This window comes from Pediculus humanus, genomic scaffold, assembly GCF_000006295.1.
Source record: "Pediculus humanus corporis 1103172107548 genomic scaffold, whole genome shotgun sequence".
NCBI classification, from domain to species: Eukaryota; Metazoa; Arthropoda; class Insecta; order Psocodea; family Pediculidae; genus Pediculus; species Pediculus humanus.
The window spans coordinates 34,964-59,448 of record NW_002987163.1 but is presented as its reverse complement, the minus strand read 5'-3'; the positions used below and the strand labels follow the sequence as shown (position 1 = coordinate 59,448).

General features: G+C 27.3%; 1 protein-coding gene across 1 annotated transcript; it reads left to right on the top strand.

Annotated features, from left to right (window-relative positions):
* Positions 1–10,156: 10,156 nt before the first annotated feature.
* On the top strand, positions 10,157–19,576 carry Phum_PHUM200780 (uncharacterized protein; the record flags this gene model as incomplete). Its single annotated transcript, XM_002425388.1, has 4 exons — positions 10,157–10,480; positions 12,180–12,486; positions 12,594–12,797; positions 19,398–19,576. The coding sequence occupies 4 exons, from the start codon at positions 10,157–10,159 to the stop codon at positions 19,574–19,576; spliced, it is 1,014 nt and encodes a 337-aa protein (XP_002425433.1).
* Between the last annotated feature and the right edge of the window lie 4,909 nt (positions 19,577–24,485).

Here is a 24,485-nt window from a genome sequence, read left to right as displayed (position 1 = left end):
TATTATTATCATAATCGATTGTTATGACCTAAAATCCTCTTTCGAGAAAAAAAAATTTTTATTGTTTACATGTTTTATCCATTTAAATAAATTTTTTCCAGTTCCATAAAAAAAAAAATGTTTTTCTCTTGCACTACTACTACTACTACGACCTTGTTTAAGGTTATTAAAATTGTTTGTACGGACACAAAACAAACACAATCTTGATTTTTTTTTTTTTTTTTTTTATTGTACCGTTTGTTTTTATGAAAAAAATTTTTTTAATGAATTTAATTTAAAAAATTTCTAATTTCATTTTTTTTTTTTTTTTTTTTTTAATTAAAATTTTATTTCGCTTTGGAATTTTTTTTTTTTTTTTTTTTTTTCATTTAAAAATGGCCGACTTTGTTTTTTACTTAAAATTACAAAAAATTGTTAATCTTAAAATGTTTGTTTTAATCATTTGGAAAAGACAACGTCAACTTTTCTCGACAAACCCACGACGACGACAACAACAACAACAACAACAATTACGTTTTTTTTTTTTTTAATTTAACTTTGATACCAATACGAAATTTAATTATTTTTTAATCGATGATGACGTAAACGTGATTTTCTTGTCTTCTGCTATAAATTTTTTTTTTTTTCTTCTGCTATGAGTATTAATGATAACCCGTATACCCGCGTAAATGATAACGTGAAAAAAAATTCTTAATTTCTTTTCTTTTTTTTTTTTCCTCCTGTCAGTCACTTTTATTAAAATCTCTAACACGCACAAAAAAATTTTAATCGAAATCTATTGTGACGATTGACAATAATAATAATAATACTAATGGTAGTGATAATAATGATAATGATAATGATGATGATAAATTTTTAAGTGTTAAATAAACAAAATTTTAAATAATTTCGACTACGTAACATTCGTTAACAATTGTGAGAAACAGAAAAAAATTTTTTTCTTTTTCCTTTTAAGATTAAGTGGAAATGTTGGCACACATGCACTCGCGCACACACGCACGCACACACCTCCATTTAAAAAAAAAAAAAAAAAAAAAGGTTGATTCGAATTGGGAAATTGACGTCATAACGTGATGGTTTTTTTTCGTAAGGCTTTAAATAAATTTAGAATGAAATGATGACAGGTGGGGGGAGAGAGAGTGAAAGAAAGAGAGAAACAGAAAGAGAAAGAGAGAGAAAGAGAGAAACAGAAAGAGAAAGAGAGAGAAAGAAAGAGAGAAAGAGAGAAAGAGAGAAACAGAAAGAGAAAGAGAGAGAAAGAAAGAGAAATAGAGAAAGAGAGAAACAGAAAGAGAAAGAGAGAGAAAGAAAGAGAGAGAGAAAGAGAGAAACAGAAAGAGAAAGAGAAAGAGAGAGAGAGAGAGCAAGAGTGAGGAGGAATAAGAGGATTTTAAGGTTTTTTTTTTTTTTTAAATATCCGCCATTTTGTTTTTATTTAAATAAACCGTTCTCAATAACTGTTTAAATTTTTATAATTTATCGTTTTATTATTATTATTATTCGTTTGTTTGTTTGTTTTTTTAAGGAAATAATTTCAGATTGAAATTAATTATTATTAAAAAAAAAAAAAATTTTCACTTTCACCCATTTTTTTTTTTTTTCGACTGTTACCTTTGACACGGGTAGGTACGGAAAAAAAACAATGGTCCATTATTATTATCATTATCATTATTATTAGTATTATGTATTCTCGATATCTCATTTATTATTCTTCGCATTTAAAAAAAAAAAAAAAAATGACGTAACGTTCATTAATTATTTAAATCTTTTCGTTCTCTCTCTCACTCATCTTCTCTTCCTTTTGAATTTTCGTAAAAAAATTCGTTTTTATGATGATGATGATAATAATGATAATAATATTCGTTTATAATAATAATAATAATAATAATAATAATAATAAAACGTAAATTAAAATTATACGGAAATCTTTCGCGGGGTTTAAGGTGTGTTGGGTTTGTGTTAATTAAATAAAATTTTTTATTAAATAATTAATGCGGCACGCTTAACGACAAAAAACTTGTGCGTGTGCGTGTGCGCGTGCGCGAAGTCGCCAAACATAAACTTTCTACACGATTTTATTGTTGCCTCCTTAAATTAATAATAATAATAATTTTTTTTGTTGGGTTTAAATATTGTTATGCCAAGTCACGAAATATACAAACAGATAACATCAAACCTATTTGAAATACATATAAAGAAAAAAATTTTTTTTTTTTTTTATTTGAAAATTTTTGGCGGGAAATTTTTTTTTTTTTTTTTTTTTTAAATGTTAAAGAACCCGTTTCCTTTTTTTTTTTACGAATGGCCCCGAAGAAAATGAAGGGCACACGAATAAAATTCAATCAATCAATCAATCAAATCAAAAAAAATAACCAACGATTATAATAATAATAATATTATGATAATAATAATAATAATAATATTATATCGTAATAATAATAATAATAATAATAATAATTTTAAACGGTTATGAAATCACGTAAAAAATCATCGTCATTTTATATTAATCGTAGTTTAAAAAATTATTTTTTCTTAAACGTTTTAAGAATCAACCTTCGAAAAATTGTTTTTTTTTTGCTACGGTTAATATTAAAAATATTTTATTTAAAATAATAATTTTTTTTTCATTATTTTTATTATCACTGCAAGGTCGGTAGATAAACTCAAACGAAAAAAATAAATAATAATGATAATAATAATAAAAATAATAATAATAGAGATTAAATAAATAAATAATGGAGCGAGTGAGTGAGTGACTCGTCGTGATTGATATGAAAAATGAACGTTTGTTTTTGTTTCACGAAAATGAGAACAATGGGGATGATGATGATGATGATGATGGTGGTGGTGGTGGTGATTGGTGGCACTCATCGCGGCCATTTTTTTTTTCGAAATTTTTTTTACGAATATTACAACCCTTCGGAGTCAAGAAACGACGATATATAAATTCAATTACCATCGCAACAACCGGATAATTTTTTTGTTTGTTGTTTGAAATTTACACACAAACGTGTTGGTTGTATTGAAAAAACTTTCGTTTTCGTTATTATTATTATTAATAAAAAAACGTTCGGACAATTTATTCGAAAATAAAAATATAAAAATAAAAAAATTTTTTCGCGTGCGATTACGTAAACGAAACGAGAGAGAGAGAGAGAAACAATGAAAAAGAAAAAAAAATTACGTATTTTACTATTAAGTAATTATTATTATTATTATTCGATACTTTTTTTTCCTGTATATCCGCATATACACACACACACACAAACGCATTAAAATAATTAAAACGTTAAACAATCGGGAAAAAAAAACAATGTTTGTTTTGTTAAATATTACAACATTTAAAAAAAAAAAAAATTTAATGGTTTTTTTTTGTCGTTTTAAAAATAATAATAATAATAATAATAATAATAATAAGTATTATTATCATTAACGTTTTTTTTTATTTTTGGTATGCTGCGCCTCTTCAATTAAAAAAAAAAAAATTATGCAATTTAAATGGCAGAAAACACACACACAAACAGGCCATCTAAAATCCATTAACATTTTTTTTATTTTTTCGAGGGGGGTATAGGGTAGGGAGGAGGGACAAGGGAGGCAGGTAGGGCAAAAGGAATTTTAATAAAAGATTATTTAAATTTACTAATGATCGTTGTTGAATAAACTCAAAAACAAAAACGCACGCACGCACGCAATTCCTCTTTCGAATTAAAATCGAAACTTAAAAAAAAAATTTTATACGTAAAGTATTTCCCTTACTCTCACCTGTGTAAGTACGTGCGTGTGCGTGTGCGTAACCTTGCCCCAATACGAGCTATTTACAAATCAGGCCGACAACAAAACTATTTTTCCAAAAAAGGGAAAAAAATCTTGGAGAAAAGTTGAAATTATAACGTGTTCGTTTTTGTCGTCTGTTGCCCCACTTCGTATTTATACCGAAAATTATTATTTTATCATTATTATCATTATTATTATTATTTTCCTGCGTGTGTGCGTGTGCGTGAGTGTAAAAATAAGACTGCCATATTTATTTTAGTTAAAAATCAGGTTTAACAACTTTTTTCTTAAATCTAAAAAAAAAAAAAATAAAATAATTTTTTTAATGACGAAACGTTTTTTTTTATTTTATTGTTGTTAGAAAAGAAAAGAAATTTCATAGATAGAAAAAAAAAAACGGTATATTTAATAATAATAATAATAATAATGATAATTAATTTTCGCGCCATTTTTCTCTCTTCGATTTGATTTGATTCGATTTTTCTTCTTTTTTTTAAAAACAAACGCGTGTTTCTTATTTAAGAAAAAAAATTTTACGCAGTTGTTGCCAAATTATTATTATTATTTAAAAGAGATAAATTATCATCTTCATCATCATTATTATTATCATTTAAATCCCTTGGAATTATTATTATTAATGTTAGATTTATAATGTTATTATGACTCGATGTTATTTTGCAAAAAAAAAAAAAAAAAAATAATTTTTTATGCGTATTAAAATAAATGTTTTGAGTTTTGAAACGGTCACGAAATGATAAATTTAAATTTTCAAATTTTTTTTTATCTTACTTTTTGTAATAAATTTGGCCCCGCACGCACTCACGCACTCGCGTATTCACGCATTTACGCACATCATCATCAGGAGAAAAAAAAGAAAAAAGAAAAAATTTGAAAATTGTTAACGTCGTTGAAATTCATTCATTCGTTTAAAAATGATGATTTCTATAAATTACGAAAGAATAAAGGATGATGATTTAAACAATAATTTCGATTTCGATTAATCGATCCATCGATCGTTCGATCAATCATTCAATCAATTCGATAAAAAAAAAAAAATTATTTTGAAATTTGTAAAGTTAAAAAAAAAAAAAAAATTCTCGTTACGACAAAAAACGTTTAAAATTCTTCTCTTCCACGTTTTCGATCGGTCACAGTAATAATAATAATAATGATGATAATAATAATAATAATAATAATAATAATAATAATAATAATAATAATAATAATAATAATAATAACGATAATAATGATAATAAAAAAAATAAAAAAAGGAAAAAAAAAATTAAAATTCCACACACACACACACACAAAAAAAAAAAATCTAATGAGCGTAGTAGTAGTAACGGTTAGAAGAAATTTTTTTTTTTTTTTTTTTTTTTTTAATTTCATCCTAGCAGACGACGCCTAAAACCAAAATAAAAAAAAATTTAATGTTACAACAACAGTTATGTTACGTTACGGTTGTTGTAGTCATGCTAAAAATTCAAACAACAAACAACAGGTACTATAAAACCGTATAGAAAATGTTATCGGCTGGCTCCTTCTTATAAAACAAACAAACAAACAAACAAACAACCAACACTAGTCGAAAAACCAGATTAACTAAAAATCCCCCATCGGCAAAAATAAAAATAACTAATAATTTCCATGCCAAGGTTGTCCGTTTGTCCGTTTGTCGAAAAAATGTGATTTTACATAGAAAAAAAAAAAAAACTTGATTTTCTATTCATAATAATAATAATAATAATTTTCCATACAAACTCTCGACAATTTTTTTTCTTTTTCTTTTTGCGACAAATTTTTTCGTACGGATATGAATAATGATTAAGAGAGAGAGAGAGAGAGAGAGAGACGAGTGTAGTAGAAAACTTATGTTGTTAAAAGAGGACGTTGACATTTGCGTGACGCCTTGCTAAAAAATTTAATTACTCCCCGGAAAAATCTATTTTATGCGCAATTATATATATACGCGCACGCATAAAAGTGCGTGATGATTGTGCGTCGCCGCGTCGCACTTATGTGACTAGAATTTCATTTCTTCTTTTTTCTTTTTCTCATTGACCGGAACGACGCCATGACGATTTTTTTTTTTAAATTAACCTCATCGAATCCGCGATGATTCTTTATACAAAAAACCGGAAATAGAAAAATTATTATTATTATTATTATTGTAAAAAAAAAACGATCGAGTTGTTGTTGTTGTTGTTGTTGTTAATACGATAATAATTATTTTCATCGCGATTATTATTATTATTATTATTAATAACGATTTTTTTTTAAAGAGAGAAAGAGAGAGAGAGTGTGATGAGAGAGAGAGAGAGAGAGAGAGAGAGAGAGACTTCCCAATACATATTTACAAAATTACATAATAATTTTTTAAAATGCGCGTAAAAGAACAAAAAAGACCTTTTACCACTCATTTACGACGATAGTAATAATAATAATGATGATGATGATGATGATGATACTCGTTCACCTTCCACGTATTCAACCTCTCTTTAGAGAAAGAGAGAGAGAGAGAGAGAGGGAGAGAGATATCGAATCGTTGCAATACTTTACCTTTTACTTTACGTCATTTTTTTTTTTTTTTTTTTAATTATGTCCGTAATATTCTTTCGTAACTTATCATTATTATTATTATTATTTTCCCTTCCTTCCTTCTTCCTCCTCCCTTTTCACAATTTATTTATTCTCTCTTCCTTTTCCCTCCCTCCCACCCCCAAAAAAAAAAAAAAAAATTAATAAAAAATTACGCAAACGACCGTTGAAATTTTTTTATCTTTAACTACTCCACGCAGTAATGAATGATGCCCTAAAAAGGTTGACTATAACGTCGCCTTTTTAAATAATAATAATAATAATGATAATGATAATAATTTTAAAGGGATTCGGTGTCGTTACTCTTCGATATAAATAATTTAAAAGTCGTTAGTCTCTCTCTCACTCGTACATGCATAAATTATTAATTTTGTATGTGTCATAGGTAGTATGCGGTTATCAATCGGTTCACGAATTTAATAATAATAATAATAATAATAATAATAATAATAATAATAATAATAATAATAAATTTTTATTCTTTTTTTGTTATTCGTCCGATGGCACGTTCAGAGATATTTTTTTTTTTTTTTTGTTGAGTTGGCGGTAATGAAATTGTGGTCGACCGCGCGGAAATTCACTTCTTCCACATTCTTTGAATTAATTTCTTTTTGCATTGAATCGCGATGATTGATCGATCGACCATCGTTTTAAACTTTTTGACGCCATTTTGTTTTTTTGTAAATTGCGCGAGAAGGATTAATGATAATGATGATATTAAAATTACAAGTTTTTCTAGGGATTCATCAAATCCTTTATCGACCAATAAAAAAATTTAAATAATTATCGAACGATCGTAAAGAAAATTTCCTTATTTAATAAAAAATAATTAATTAATTTTTTAAAACATTTTTAATGCTTCCTCGTTTATTTTTTTTGCAAGATTGCCAACCGACGCGAAAAAAAAAAAAAAGAAGAGAAAAAAATTGATATAAAAAAAATTATTTTAAATCGAGTTTTTCGTGACCTTCGTTACCTTATTTCAACTTTTATTTATACCGATTTGAATTTTTTATTAATAATAATAATGATAATAATTTTTTTTTTATACAAACGTTTTTGTCATTTTATAAAAAATAATAATAATAATGATAACCGGCTCGAACGGGTACAGAAAGCAAAAAAAAAAAAAAAAAAAAAAAAAAACCAAACCAAACCAAACCGGGTTTTTGTCGATTGAATTATTTATAATAAAAATGTGGGTCTTTGGGTTTTTGTTTAACAAAAAAAAATTTTTTTTATTACTTTTGTATTACTCATGAAATCCGTTGTAGTGGTAAAGGTAGAGGTAGAGGTAGTAGTGGTAGTGGTGGTAGTAGTAGTACCCGTATCAGGTTTTATTGAAAGTGTTTTCGTTGTTGTTGTTGTTGTTCTTATTACAAGTTCGAGTACTAAGAATTTCTTTTTTAATACAAACACCCGTTAAGTGTTAATGCAAAAATAATAATAATAATGATAATAATAATGATAATAACGTGAGATTTATTAAATAAATAAATAAATAAATAAAAAGAAAATTAATTGAAAAATTGCCACCACCGCTATTTTATTATTATTATTATTATTCAATAAAAAAATCTTTTTCGTATTTCCTGTAGAAATTTTTTCTTTTTTATTTATCCGATTGCCAAATATAAATAATTTCCTATTGTGAATGTTTATTATTATTATCATTATCATTATTATTATTTTTTTTTAAATAAAAACAATCGTTAAAAGTATTTAAATTATTTAAAAAGAAGAAGAAGAAAACGAAAAAAAAATAAATGAATGCCGATCACGAAACTCACACACGGGGAATAACAAATATAAATTAACAACAACAACAACAAAAAAAAAAAGAAAGCAAATGATTTAATTACAAACGTGTAACTAGAATTAAAGACGTGTAACTAGACTAAATAATAATAGTTATAAATCTCGATTATGATGAATCGATATTTCGGAGAAAGATAGACAAAGAGAGAGAGAGAGAGAAACAGAGAGACGAGAGAGGCAAGCACAGAGAAAGAAAGAGACAGACAGACAAATAGAGAGAGAGAGAGAGAGAGAGAGAGAGAGACAGACAGACAGAGAGAGAGAGAAAGAAAATTTAAAACGAAATGAAAATTAATATTATTATTATTATAAATCTCTTTAAATCACGGCAAAAAATTTTTTTTTCTTTCTATCATTCGTTTCAGGTTTTTTAAAAACAACCTAATTCCTAGACGCTATTTCCGGTAAGGGTTTTCTTAAAAATTAATCTTTTAAAAAAATTTTTTAGGTACGTCGTCGTCTTCCGATTTTTCACGACCACACCGGAAACATTTCACTTATCCCATTCCATCCCATCCTGCCTCCCGATTTCGATTTTTAAACCCCCCTCTTTTTTTTTTTTTTGCAAACCGGATACGCTTTAGTTATTTTTTTTTGCAAAAATTATGTTTGATGATAATGATAACTACATCCGGTTTGTCGTCTGGCACACATTTCTTAATATTTACCCGATCTTAATATAAAAAAAACCCATCCTCACCGGGCTTGTATTATTATCATCATCATTTTGGATAAAAATCAACAATACGTATTATAGAATTTAAATTTCAAAATTTTTGGCGCGAAAATTTAATTTAAATTTTCGAATGCGATACGAATTTAATTTAAATAAAAACGGTTTTTTTTTCGAAATTGTTTTTTTTTTTTGCGATTTCTAATAAAACGTTTTACCTTTCCACGTAAAAAAAATTCGAATCGAGTACTCGACACAGGTGCGTAGGTAGGTAGGTACCTAGCTAAAGTACCAACCAGGTGTTGTAATTAAATTTTAAACGTGCGAATGATACCAAGAGAAAAATTTTCTCATTTTACGCTATTTTCTTTTTTCTTTCCCCCCCCTCCCCCCTCCTCGTTCATCTCGAATGTTCTTTTGTGTTTTCGCATTATTTATATATATATAAATAAATAAATAAATAGATAACAATTTGCCAAGGTAAAAAAAAAATTGTGCCTTATCAATGTTAATGATAATGAAATGGTTAATTAACCTGCGAAACGTTACGAGAAGAAAATTAAAAAAAAATTTCTCTCGTTGAATTAAAATTAAAATTAAAAAAAAAAAACTTTTGTTTATATATATATTCTTTTATCATCATCATTATCATCATCATCATTATTATCATTATTATTATTATGGTTTTTATTTTATTAACATCCGTGCTAATCTCCTACATAAAAAATAAATTTTATTGTTGGGTTGATGATTGTATGGATTGTAGGAGTTTGAAATTTTTTAACGGTTTAATTTTTCTAGATTCTTCTGCCACTTTTTGGTGGTGGAAAATGGTTACAGGGTGCGAAAGATGAAAGGATTTTTTTTTTGCAAGGGGAGTCGGGGGGAGGGGGGAAATAAGTAGAAATTTCTCTCCTTTTTTTATTAATAAATATTAAGTGAAATTTATTATTATTATTATTATTATTATTGAAAACAATGAATGTTACGCTATGGTGACTTTAAAATAATTTTTTTTTAACACCAAATGACCACAAAAACGAAAAAATTTTCAATTCCTCCCTTTCCTTTCCTTTCCTTTCCTTTCAAATATATTTGAACGGTAGCAAAAGTTTTTTTATGAACGATAGCAAAAAAAAATTATTTATTTATTTTCTTTTCTTTACAGATTTAATCCCATTCAAAATGATTTGAAGTGAAAAATCAATCAATTAAATAAACAAAGAAAGAAGGAAAGATAGAGAGAGAGAGAGATAGAAAGGAAGACAATAAATAAAATAAAAGTGGAAAATGGCGTTGCTCAATAAGATAAGAAGAGATACGAAAAAATCATCTTATTACGTTTGGTTTTTGGGCGCACAAGAAGCCAAAGGACTCCGAGGTTCCGAGTACATCACCCCCGTTTTGAAAAGTTTAATCGAAAGGGAACAAACCGTCGAACCTTTTAAAATAACCCTTCAAGTCAGTCACAAGGGACTCAAAATAATACAAAATTTAAGCACGATAAACGCGAAACAATTTCTAACGAATAAAATCGATGGAAAACAAACGGAACAAAAACCCAACAAAAATGATGTCATTAAACATTTTATACCTCATCATGCCGTTACTTGTGTTCTTCAGGTAATTATAATAATAATAATAATAATAATAATAATAATAATAATAATAATAACAACTACTCGTACGACGACAAAAAAAAAAAGGTGGTCGTATTCGTCGCATTCTATTATTATTATTATTTTTTTTTTTACTTTCTCACTTCACCCGCGTCATCAATTTTAATAATAATAATAATAATAATAATTAAATAAATAACGTTTTTAAAAATTCATTCAATCAATCAATCAATCAATCAATCGGTGAATGAGTGAAATAATAAATAAATAAATTTGGATTGAAAAAAAGAAAAAAGAGAGAGAGAGAGAGAGAGAGAGAGAGAGAGAGAAATTTTTTTTTTAACGAATTACGTTTCGATTTTTAATATTATTATTATTATTAAATCGAACAAAAGGAAAAATAATGATAATGATGATTTTTGTTTTGTTTACGTGTGATAAGCGTTATCACTCGACGAGTTTTCCATACGTTTGTCTTTTACCTAGAAATTTAAAAATTTGTTTTTATTTTTACCGACTACAATTATTTTAATTTAAATTACGCGTTAGAACAAGAACAACAACAAACGGTAATAATAATAATAATAATAATAATTTATTTTATCACGTTCTGATAAGAGAATCAATGCCGAAAAACAAAAAACAAAACAAAACCCGACATTTTTTTTTTTATAATCTAACTAAAAGCGAGTTTGTGTAACTGTATTCAGTGATTCATACAACGAAACGACCGTAAAAAAAAAAAAAATTAAAATCGTGATTTTTTTTTTTCTTTTCTTTCTAGAAAATTCATTTCCCCTCCCCCCCTTACCCCCCCCCGCGAAAAGGAATTCACGGATCCTCCTTCCCCATTTTAGAACAAAACAAATACAACAATTATAATAATAATAATAATACATTTCACGTATCGATGATTTCATTTTAATTTATTAATTAAAAAATTTAATAATAATTATTATTATTATTTTAAAAAGTTTAGAAAGTAAATAATAATAATAATAATAATTATTATTATTATTATTATTAAAAAACGAAAATAATTATTATTATTTATTACTTTTTTTTATTATTATTATTTAGTTTCACGTTTGACTTTGCAAAAAACGGTTGAAATTTTTTCTTTTTTTTTACTTATTTACTTATCATTATTATTATTATTATTATTATTATTATTATTATTATTATTATTATTATTATTGTTGTTGTTGTTGTTGTTGTTGCTTTTGTCGTCGTTTTTACGCTCTGTTTCTGTGCGGGTAATAAAATTTAATTAGGTACTTACAGATAAGAAAGAAAAGAAAAGAAAAAGACAGTAATAAAAATTAAAAAAAAATTTGCGGTTGTCGTTCCTGTTGTGAATCTATCATTATCATTATTATTATCATTATTATTATTATTATTCGAGCCGTTTGTGTGTTTGGATTTGCGAAAAAAAGTATTTGAAATATCATAAAAAAAGAAAAAAAGAAAAAGTCCTTGACGAACACTTGAGATCATCTCGTGGCACCAATGCCAATCCTTTCTCTATAATAAAAGGTCAACCGGAATATTTGGATTGCAACAAACAAAAAGAGAGAGAGAGAGAGAGAGAAAGAATGAATTGCGAATAATAATAATAATAATAATAATAATAATAATAATGATAATGATAATAATGATAATAATAAATTTTTGTTTTTTTTGTTTCTTTGTAGGAAGATGACGTTGTTGCGTGCATATTACTTTTATACAATCCGGTAACGAGATGTCCGGTACACGTACACGGTTACCGATGCGATTCGAAAGAAACGGCAACGTTGCTAACGAATCAATTGACCACGCTCATACTAAGACCGGACAATCAGAAAAAAATGAACGAAATCGAAAGTAGGCTCAAAGCTAAAGGTTTATTGTTACCGACCGTGCCTAGGGTCAACATACCCAAACGACTCAACAGTTCGGGGTCCGAAGGACGAAGCACGACGACGTCACCTGCATCCGAATCATCCGGCGGTTCCGGAGGTGGTTCTCCCGGAGGAGGAGGAGGAGGAGGTACGTCAATTAAAAGAATCCGTTGTTATGAATGGTTGAAAATAATAATAATAATAAAATTGATTAATCGTTTTCAGGTTGTCAAAACGAAAGGATAACCAATTTATACGATTCTCTTGCCGCCGAATTGAGAGAAAAGTTAGGCATGGGCACGGATAGCAAATCGAGTCACGCACCCATACTTTTACCACCCCGGGATTACGATACCGTGCATAGGCAAAAAGGAAATTTGACCGGGATAGAAATGAGAAGGTGTCTAACGGAAAACGTAGTCGGTGAGTGTTTTAAACCCATTCGTTTCTTGCTTTACTACGAAAAGAGAGAAAGAGAGAGAGAGAGAGAGAAGAAAAAGAATGAAAGAAAAAAAGACAGAGAGAGAAGAAAAGAAAGAATGAAAGAAAGAAAGAGAGAGAGAGAGAGAGGTAAAGCTCGAGTTCTTAACAATTAAAATTTTTTTTTTTTTTTTTCCCAACAAACGAAATCTTATAAACTAATCAATTTATTACCGCCTTTTACAAAAAAAAAAAAAATCTCACGTTATCATCATCATCATCATCATCATTATTATTATTATTCCTACAACAAACATTTACGATCTTTGCTCTCGTTAAAATTAAAACTTGTATTTGATTATGCAAACAAATAAATTGTTTTATTTTTGCTAAAATGAATTATTTAACGGTTTTTTTTAAAAAAAGATTTCGAACAATCGAATGCGCGAGTATTCGAGTGAAAAAAAATTTTTTTTTTTCCATTGATAACGATACGAAAATAATAATAATAATAATGATAAAAAACAATAACATTTCATATTAAAATTATACGGGAAAACATGTATAGGAAGTGACGTCACGTTTACCCAAAAAAATAAAAAAAAAACAAAAAACAAAAAGAAAGTAATTGAATAATAATAATAGCGAAGACAATCGCTTTATCGGTTCCGCGGTTTTTTTTTTTTTTTTTGAGAAAAAAAATTTTATTTATTACTACTACTATCATCATCATCATCATCATCATCATTATTATCATCACCATCATTATCATTATTATTATCAATTGTAAAAAGTGATAATCGATTTCGGAAGATTTAAAAAAATTCATTTAAAAAAAAAAATTCACCTTTTAATATTTTTGTCGTAATAAAAACAAAACGGGTAAAGTTGGTGCCACGTTTATTTTAAATTTAATTTTTTTCCCTCCATTTTTTTTTTTTCATCTTCTGACACTTTTCCTGCCTTTTTGTTATTTTTTGTTTTTTTTTTACGTAAAGTTTTTTGCTTTGTAATTTTTCATAACAATAGGAAATGAAAAAAAAAAAATCTTCCAGCGATAATGAGTTATGTTAATAAAAAAATAATAATAATAATAATTCTTACGTAAATTCCAGAAATAATACTGGAAAAAAAAATGTTAAGAAATTTTTTTTTTTTTTTTTTACGACTTCTTTTTCTTCTTTTTACGATGATGATGATGATGATGATGATGATGATGATGATGATGATGAGAACTTTATAAAAAAAATTTTTTGGCGGGATTTTTTTTTCAAAAAAAAAAAAAAAAATTAATTAATTAATTAATAAATTAGGATTACGTCTTACGAAAATTTTAATATAAAAAACACACATCGATATTATTATTATCATTATTATTGTTATTATTATATTGATGAGTTTAACAAAAAAAAAAAAAAAAAAATTATAGGTTTCTCGTAAAAACCAGTTTCTTCTTCTTTTTTTTTTTTTGCACATCAAAAGAAGAAGAACTGATAAAATTCGGGGAGGGGGCGGGGCGGAGGGAGAAGAGAAGAAATTGGAAAACATCCGAATTTGACCACCCCCGTCACTCCCACCGCCTTCTTCGCCATTTTCCGTAGGAAAAATAGTAAAGAAAAGTTTTTCGGGAGGGGGCGTGGCAAAAGACAATTTTCACTAAACAACATCATCGTCTACTTATTCATTTTAATAATAATAATAATATTAATAATAATAATTATTATTATTATTATTATTATTATTAATAAACACGCGGGTTGTTTTTAAAAACTTATAAATGATGATGATGATGATGTTTGCGTCGTCGTCGTAGAAACGAGAGAAGATAAAAAAAAAAAAAAAATTGTATAGAATATGATGAACAATGAATGAGATTTAAATGTTGGATTTGTACGGTTGGCACACTTGCAGAATCTTTTTTTTTTTTTTTTTTTTTTGTGGGACACGCATTGAAAACTCATCTGGGCTAAACATTTACCCGAGGTCATTCATTCTTTCATTTACTTTCTTATTCTTCTTCCACTTTTTTTTTTTTTTTTTTTTTTTTCAAGAGTTAATAATAATTCGTTCATTGACATAAAACTAATTTAAAAAAAAAAAAAAAAGGAGTGACGTTTACAAAAACCCAAATTTTTTTTTTTTATTTACGAGGAAAGTGGAGAGGAAAATGAGAGAGAGGAAATTGAAAATCTTCCTTTCGAATATTTTTTTTTTTTTTAAAACAAAATCCTTTCTAATTACTTTTTAATTTTTTGTTTGTTGTTTGTTATTGTTATTGAAGAGAAATTTATTTTAAAAAAATAAATAAATTTCCCTCCCTCCCCCTCTCTCCGTTTTATTATTTTTTATGGATTAACGAAAAGGAAAAACGAAAAAAAAAAGGGGAAAGTTAAGTTTACTACGTACGTACGAACCTTAACTTATTATTTAAAAAAAAAATAATTTGTTCTAGAAACTTCTATTAATTCTATATTTCGCCCGCGTTATCGATTAAACGTTAATAAATTATTAATAAGTATTTAATAAATTAATTTTTTCTTTTCGTTTGTTTGTTCGCACCGAGAAACTAAAAAAATTTTTTTTTTTTTTTGCCTTTCGTGCAGGTGTACCAACTTGATAAAATTTGGCCGATAGGTAGAAACTTACTTACTCTTTTAAATTACGTAATTTTTAAACAAAAAGCAAAACGAATTATTACGTAAACCGTCCCCCCTCCCCACCCCCAGAAAATAAAAAACAAAAAACCAAAAATTAAATTCTCATTTTTAAATTTCGCGGGTTTTTTTTAGAGGGAGACAAACAAAAAAAAATCGTTTTGCATTTTCTTCCCCCTTTCCTCCCCACCTCCTCGTCACCTTCCCTCTCACTCTCTCCCACTTTAAAAAATGAGTAAAAGTTAAAATAATTACTTTTTTTTAAAAAAACAAAATGGCGTTCGTTTAATTAATTATCATTGCCAAACTTTCGAAACAAAAATTTTTTTCCAACTCCATTTTTTTTTTTTTTAAAGTAATAATCTCGCCAAAAATATATTTTATTTAAAAATTTCACTTCAACACCTGTTTTATAATTTAATAAGAATAAAAATAATATGATGATGATAATAGTAATAATAATAATAATAATTTTTTTACCTGTTAATCGTCTCGAAGGTTACATTTTTACTACCTTGACATTTCCACTTCTCCTCCTCTCCCTCACCTCCCCTCCTCGTACGATTTCAACTCCCGTAATAATTCTGAAAAAGGAAAAAAAAAATTTTTTTTTTTTTATTTAATTTAATAAAAATCTTTTGCTTTCTTCTTTTGCTTTAATTATAGCAAAAAAAAAAAAAAAAGTTTGACGTCTTCTTCCAACATCCGCATTTTTTTTTTTTTTTTTTTTTTTTTAAACAAAGTGAAAGGATATTAACAAATAGGAAAAGTAAAAGGTTTTCCTTTTAATTACAACTTTGTTATAAAAATCTAAAAATAAATTTCATATATAATAATAATATTTACTTTTTCCCCTTATTCCCCCCCCTCTTCCCTTCACCACCACCACCACCGCCCCTTTTCCAAAACATTTTTAATTTTTTTACGTGGAAAACAAAAAAATCAAAACGAAGAGGAGGATTTTTAATACTAACAAAAGAAAGTAAAAAAAAAAAAAAAAGATTAAATCGAAAATAATAATAATAATAATAATAATAATAATAATAATAATAAAGCCAACGGCCATAGCGTGCTGGTCACACCGGTTCCCGTACGATCACCGAAGTTAAGCAGCATCGGGCGTGGTGCAAACTTGGATGAGTGACCGTCTGAGAACGCCACGTGCTGTTGGCTTAAAAGAGCAAAAAAAAAAAAAAAAAAAAAAAAAATGAGAACAAGACAAAGTAAGAACCAAAAAACAAATCTTGTTCTACTGTCGACCTGAGGCAGCTCGACGAGAACGTGAATTTCACTGCTTCTGACCCTGGCCACTCCAAAGATGTTAGTCACCGGAGCCCAGTTCAGGAGACAAATCGTTCCCATCGAAAAAGACGGACTCAGGAAGACCTTCAAGAATTGATGTGGTGCTATCTTATAATAAGTGGCACCACCGAAATTCGAGTATTTGTCCCTAAGGAATCGGGTAGAAACCTCGGATAAATACTTAGAAAACCCCGACAAGTAGCCTTGTCGTGTTTAATGGTGGATAATAATAATAATAATAATAATAATTTTTATTTTTATTACCGACAGTTAATTTTACGGTAATTTTTTTTACATTAATAATAATAATAATAATAATAATAAAGGATTGTTATCTCGTAAACGAAAGGATTGATACCTGATTGTTTAAAGGAGTTTCCCGTTGAAAAAAACTATTTGTTCAATTTTTATCGTTTTGCGCTTTTATAAAATAAATAAATTAATTAATTTTATACGTGTTATTATTATTACTATTATTATTATTATTATTTACCGAGAGTGTGACGACATTTCTGTCTTTTTAGAAAATATTTAGTCTGGTATTTTAAATTTTCCTTTTTTTTTCCGGTGTTTTGCGATTTGAGAAAATTTTTGAAAATTTAAAATTTTATCGTTAGAATTTGTTATTTAAAAACGGTTCTGAACAAACAACAACAACAACAAACGAAATAAGATGAAAAACGTACAAAAGAAAATAAATTGATGCTTTTCGTACGAAATCATTTTTTTTTTTAAATTTTAATGACGTCACATCCGGGTAAAGTGCGTGCACGCAAAAAGATAATCGGAAAATTTATGGATTTTTATTTGTTGTTAATAAATCGTGATAAATTAACGCCCCGATAAATTTTTTTTTCTTTCATATAATGAAACTTTCTCCTCTGGAAAATTATGTCCCCCTTTCATCGTTCTTTCTCCCTCCTTCCCTCCCCCCGTCTCGTAAAAAAAGAAAAATTTTCTCATCGTGGTACACCCGTAGGGCGAACAAAAATTTGTTCGGTATTTTTTTTTTTGTCTTCTGCTTTTCACTTTTTTTTTAATTTGCGAGTGTTTTGCGGGTGCGTTCCAGGTTTCCGTTCGGGAGGGAAGTGAGGGGAAAAGGGGGGGGGGCCATAAGCGTTCCAGGTTTCCATTTCATTTTTAAAAAAATTGTCGTAATGGTCCAAAATTAACGAAACTTGTTTGATTTTTTGTTTGGTTTCGTGACGTCACTCATCAACGGATTTTTTTCACGTGGGAAAATTTTCAAATTCGTTTCCGCTTTGTGTTCCCACACACACCATCTTCCAGAAATTCCAGAAAAATTTTTCCTTGCCATCCTTTTTCATTCATCTCGACGGTTACGATTCCGTTTTTTTTTTTTACAAAAATTTTTCTCGTTTCCAACAACATCCGGCTCGACATTTTATGACTTTCTGTCGCTTTTCCTTAAAATTTTCACGGAAGTTTTTCCAGCATCTTTTCGTTCCAGGCATAATTTTTCGATCCGAATTTTCTTCTTGATTCTTATAAGTGATGCAATTTTTAAAAAATTACCAAACGGAAACATTCGATCATTTTTTTTTTCACTTTTAACCTTTTTATTTTATTAAATTTTTCAAGGTTATTTTAAATCCATTAAATCATCTCCTTCCACGATCAATATTAATAATAATAATAATAATAATAATAATAATAATAATAATAATAATAATAATAATAATAATAATATAACAATTTTAATTTTGTTTTAAAGAGAGAAATCATTTTTTTAACAAAATTAAAATTTTCTTTTTTTTTTCTCTCTCGAATAAATTTCAAATCGTTTCCGTTTTCCTCTCTTTTTCTCCTCCTCTCCGTCCTCCTTCTCCTTCTCCCCACCTTCTTTATTTTTCCACGTTTGATTTTTTCATTTTACGTTTTCCCCGGCATAAAAAAAAAAAATTACGTAACGGTTTGATTTTTTCTTCTGTTTTTTTTGTGTGTGTATAAATATTTTTTCTTTCTAAAAAAAATTTTAATTTATTACCAACAGGTTTTTCAACCTGGTTATTAATTAATTCATTTTTTTTTTATTTTTATTACTCTATGATTTTGCCAAAGACAAAAAAAAAAGCAGAAGAAAAAAAAAATCATTTCGTTAATTAAAAAAAAAACCTCCGAGTGATTTTTTTTCCTTCTTTCTCGATAGTAGTAATTAATAATAATTATTAACTTTTGCAAATTTGTGGTTGTTGTTGTTGTTGTTTGTTGTAGTGATAATAATAATAGTCGTCGTTTTTTTAACATAATTCGACAGTAATAATAATTTGAACGCTTTCACAATTTTAAAAAAGAAACGCAACGACGACTTATTTTTTTTTTTTTAAAAAGTTATTTGGTACAAACAAAAAAAAAAAAAAAAATTAAATACAGTAAAAGCATTTTCATTATAAGTTTTTAAATACTTTTTTTTTTTTTTTTTACTTTCGATTTTTTTGCGATATTTATCGTCGTGACTCTAGAAAACTTAATACGACTGTCATGATGATGATGATGATGATGGTATTAGAAAGTAAAAAAAAAAAAAAAAATGAAACATGGCGAAAAGTTAACCGAAAAAAGAAAATTAGACGGAATTAAAAGAAATTAAAATAATTGTTCTTATCATTATTATTATTATTATCATTTTCAGGTATGAAAAGTAAAAAAGAATCCGTTAAAGACGTCGATAAGAAAAATTTAAAAGGAGGTCCTTTGGGAAGAATACTGGAATCTAGCGGAGGATCCAGCGGGATTGGATCCGATCATCCACCTAGTCCAGATCAAAATGGCCGATACCTTGACAATCAATCAACTTCCGGTAAGTCATAGTTTTTTTGTTATTTTCACCTTGTCATTCATGCAAATCCCATTCGAACGTTCTAGAATCGGGAGTGAAGGGGAGGGGAGGGGGGAGGAAGCAACAAGAATTTTTTTAAAATTCCGTGCATTTTTTTTTTTAAAAAAACGTTACCTTAATCGTCGCCCTAATAATTCGCATATTTTTCCCATTATTTAAAATAATAATAATAATAATTAACGGTTGTAATTTTTTATTGTTTTTATTATCATTATCATCATCATCATCATCATTATTAACTCGATAATGAATGCGATTAACTGGCCATAAACGACAAAAACTTCCGGGTTAGAATTAAAAAAAAAAAATTTTTTTTTTTTTTTTTTTTTAATTTTATTGTTTGTAAATAATCGTCGTGGAACGTAATTAAAATCCCGTACGTTTTTTTTTTTTATAATAATAATAATAATACTATTTTCTAAAGACACGAAAAATATTTAAAACTCATTCGAAACCGTTTCACGTACGTTTTTTCATCGTGGAAACAATTTTTTTCCATTTTTTTTTTTCTTCCGAACTTAATTGATTTAATACAAATTATCAAAACAGGTAAATGAATAAATGATAATAATAATAATAATAATAATAATAATAATAATAATAATAATTTATTTTTTATCATTTTCACACGCAATTAACCTAATTTTTAAATTCGTCCTTGAACTTTGCCACGTATACGCACGCACGCACACGAACGCACACGTTTAAGTACACGATGGCGGATATAAAAGGTCAACAAATCTCTCTTTAAATAAATAAAAAAAAAAAAAATAATCAACCGGCGAAATTTTTTTTTTTTTTTTAATTGTCATTTTTAATAATATTTAAAAAAAAAAATCTCCATTTTGATTATTAATAATAATAATAATAATAATATTTGACCCAATGACCTCAACGCGCGGATTTAATGAAAAATGAGGCGGAAAAAAACGTATGAGGAATAATAAAAATCACGGCGATTATCTCTCTTTCTCTCTCTCTCTCTCTCATTTAAATAAAAAATTTAATTCGTTCGAAAAATCCACTTTCTTGTATTATCATCATTATCATTATCATTATCATTATTATTATTTCCTTCTACGAATATGACCAATGAGAAACGAACGTGTTGTGTATTTTTTTATAAACTAATGTAAATTTTTTTTTTCGTGAAGGAAAAATTCAAAATGTCAGTTTTATATTTGACCCCCAAACAAAACGAAGGAAATTATTATTATTATTATTAAAAATCTTATTAGACCGTACGAAAAAAAAGTGGCGTTTAACATGTTAAAAAGACAAAAGCAGACGACGATGACAATATTTCCTTTTACAAAAATAAAATTTAAAAAAAAAAAAAAAATGGAGGTCGCCCTTGAATGTTTTTAAAAGTAAAACGATTTCCGGTGAGTTCCAGATACTTTTCTTTTTTGCATTATTATTATTATTATCATTATTATTATTATTATTATTATTATTATTATTATTATCATTATCATTATTATCATTATCATTATCGTGACGATCGCAATCGTTACTTTTTTTTTTTACATACATGTATATAAATTTTACGGTTAAGGAAGATTTCGCCTTGTCTTTAACCGATCGTAATTTTTGCGTTTTCTTAACAAAAAAAAAAAAAAAAAGGCACGCGACACGTTATTAGAAAATTTTTAACGTGTCAATAACGAGTTGTCCCTCTCCCTCCCTCTCTCTCTCTCTCTCTCCCACTCTCTCTCTTTTTGTTAAATTTAAAGTTATAAATTAGTAAGGCGGATGATGATGAAAAAAAAAAAAATTTTTTTCTTCTTCTTGGTAATTAACAACAACGACCAACGCAAATACATTAATAATGATAATAATAATACCACGGTATTATTTTATTTAAATTTCGACATTAATAATTTATTAAATTGGCATTTCGATAATGATAATAATAATAATGATGATGATGATGATGATGATGATACGTAAAAAAAAAAAAAAAACAATTCTTCGTCATGAAATTCTTTTAATTTAATTTAATTTTTTTTTTTGCCAATTTTTTATTTGCCATCTTTTTGTGTTCGAATAACAAAAAAAAAATTGGGTCGTATTTAATTAACCTGAATAATAATAATAATAATACAATAGATGAAATCGCGACGATGATGATGATGATGACGAATACGACCCTTTTATTAATAATAATGATAATTAATAATTTAAATAATCGCGTCGTGTGATTGAATAATTTTTCTTTATTCAAATTTTTTGCTTCTCTATCTCTCTCTCTCTCTCTCTCTCTCTCTCTCTCTTTCTCTCTCTCTTTCTCTTTCTGTTTCTCTCTTTTTGTCTTTCTCTCTCTTTCTTTGCATCTCTTATTGTCATTCTCTCCCTCTCTCTCTCTCTTTGCCATTCTTTTTGTCACTCAATCTCTTTCTTATCCTCTCTCAATGCATCTCTTTTTCTCTTTCTTTGTTTCCTCCTCATTGTCACTCCCTCTTTCTCCCTCTCCATCTCCCTCTCTCTTTCTCTCTCTCTCTCTCTCACATTTTTTGGTATTTGTTGAGGTTGACGGTCGGGAAAAATGAATTTCGTAATTATTTAGAATTATTTAAAAATCTCATCGTTAAAAAAAAATTTTTTTTTTTTAATAAAAAATTTCGGGTAATAAATAATTTTTAAGTTAATTTCATTTCGAAAGGTGAGTAATTAATTATTTTTTTCAATTAATTACTTACCTACCCAAATATTAATATAAAATAATAATAATTATTATTATTAAGGTGTCAAAAATTACAACAAATTTATTAAAAAAAAAAAAAAATTTTTTTTTTTTGACTTCATCATCCGTCGGGATTTCAATGGATTCAACTTCGTTTCCAGGATTTTTTTTTAATATCCTTAAAAAAAAAATGGGAATTAAAATTTCATCGATCCATTTTTTTTTTTACTATAATAATTGGGTAAAGTCATGGAGTTGAAAAAAAAAAAGGTCACGACCTTTCCCCATCATTGATTAAAAGTAAAATGAAAATGAAATTTAAAAGTTTTTTATTTTATATTAATCTTTCTCTCTCTCTCCCTCTCCGTCTTTCTTTCTCTCTCTCTCTCTCTCTCTCTCTCTCTCTCTTTCTCATTTTTTTTTCTCGCTTGATAAAATCTAACGAAAATAATTATAATAATAATAATAAACGTTACAAAATTATTTTTAAAAAAATTTCGAAAATATTTAAAACTCGCGCCAAAAAAAAATAGGAAACGGAAACGGGAAAAAATAATTTTCCAATATTTTCCCCACAACTTTTCCTCTATTATTTTCACGTAATTTATTTTTTTTTTCTTTTTTATTCGAAAAATTTTAATAAAAAAAAACAAAATGGCCGCCGGTGATTTATTTTATATCGAATTATTATTATTATTATTTATAACCAATCGAAATAAAAAAAAAAGAAAATTAATAATTAAACTCGTTTTTTTTTTTTTTTTTAAATAAAAAAGGGGGAACGTTAATAACACATTGAATTTTCCCTCTTATCCCCCTTCCCTCCCCCTCATCGTTTCTCTCCTCTCGGATTATTTCATTTATCAAAACTTAATCAAAATTAAAAATCTTTTTATCCAAAAAAAAATAAAAAAAAAAAAAAAAAAACTCGTTCTGGAATATTCTAGACAATATTACGTAATAAATATTTTGTTATTTTTCATAACGAACCGTACACGCTCGCGTATATCGTAAAATTTTATTTTTTTTTTTCCTTCCACGTTAAAAATAATTTAAAACCACGTGGAAATAATCATTTAACATCTGACACGTTAAATTTTTCCCCAATTAATTTTTTTTTTAATTTCAATCGGGGAGGGAGCGAGAGAGACAAAAATTCGTTAATTTTTTTATAGGACTACAAATCGACCCCCCTTGCCCCCCGAAAAAAACACAATTTTTAGTTATCATTTATAGCGCTATAAAATAATTTTTTTTAAATTTATTCACGAAGCGTAACGAAATCAAATTGGAATTTTCTTTTTAACCTAATTTAATAAAATTTTTGTGGTCGGCAGAAATGAATGAGGTGAATGACATTTAAAAAATTTTTTTTGTATATTTTAACACCTTCCCCCCGCCCCGCCCCCCCCGAATTGTTGTTATCACAAACAAAATTTTCCAGGTGATAACAAATAAAATTGCATTTCGCGTTCGAATTACGTAAAAAAAAATTACGTAAAGTGAAAAAAAAAAAAAAAAATTAATTTTTGGACAAACAAACAAAACTGGAGAAAAAAAAAAAAAGGTTCGAAGGGCAAACAATCGCGACCGAGTTTTCGTTTGTTTGGTTGTTCGTTTGTTTCCTTTACGTAAAAATTTAACGTTTCGTCAACCCGGTCAATGTGAAAATGAAAAATTTTTTTATTAAAGAAGGAAATAAATCGTTGTAATTTTTTATTTTTTGTGCGAAAAAAAATTACGTAATAAACTACGTCACCCTCACCCTCCTTCTATCCCTCACCCTTCGGAAAAAAAACCGCTCTCATCATCATCATCATCATCATCAACAAACTTTAAATGACATAACGTCATCGCAACAACAACAACAACGAAAATCATTTTTCTTAATTTTTTTTTTCTCGCTTCCTGCCGCGCACGAAACCTTCCTCTCCTCCCCCCCCTCTCTCTCTCTCTCTCTCTCTCTCACTCACTCACTCCGCCATTTTCCTCCCTTCGAAAAAAAAATTAAATTAATTAAATCATTAATGATTTTGACGAATATTACGTAACGTTTTTTTTTTTTTTTACGGTATTAAATAATATCATTTTAAATTATTGATAATAATGGTGGCATCTGCCAAAGGGAGTGAAAGTTTTTTTTTTTAAATATATATAAACGCATTAACAAAAAAAAAAAAATGTTTGTAGCAGAC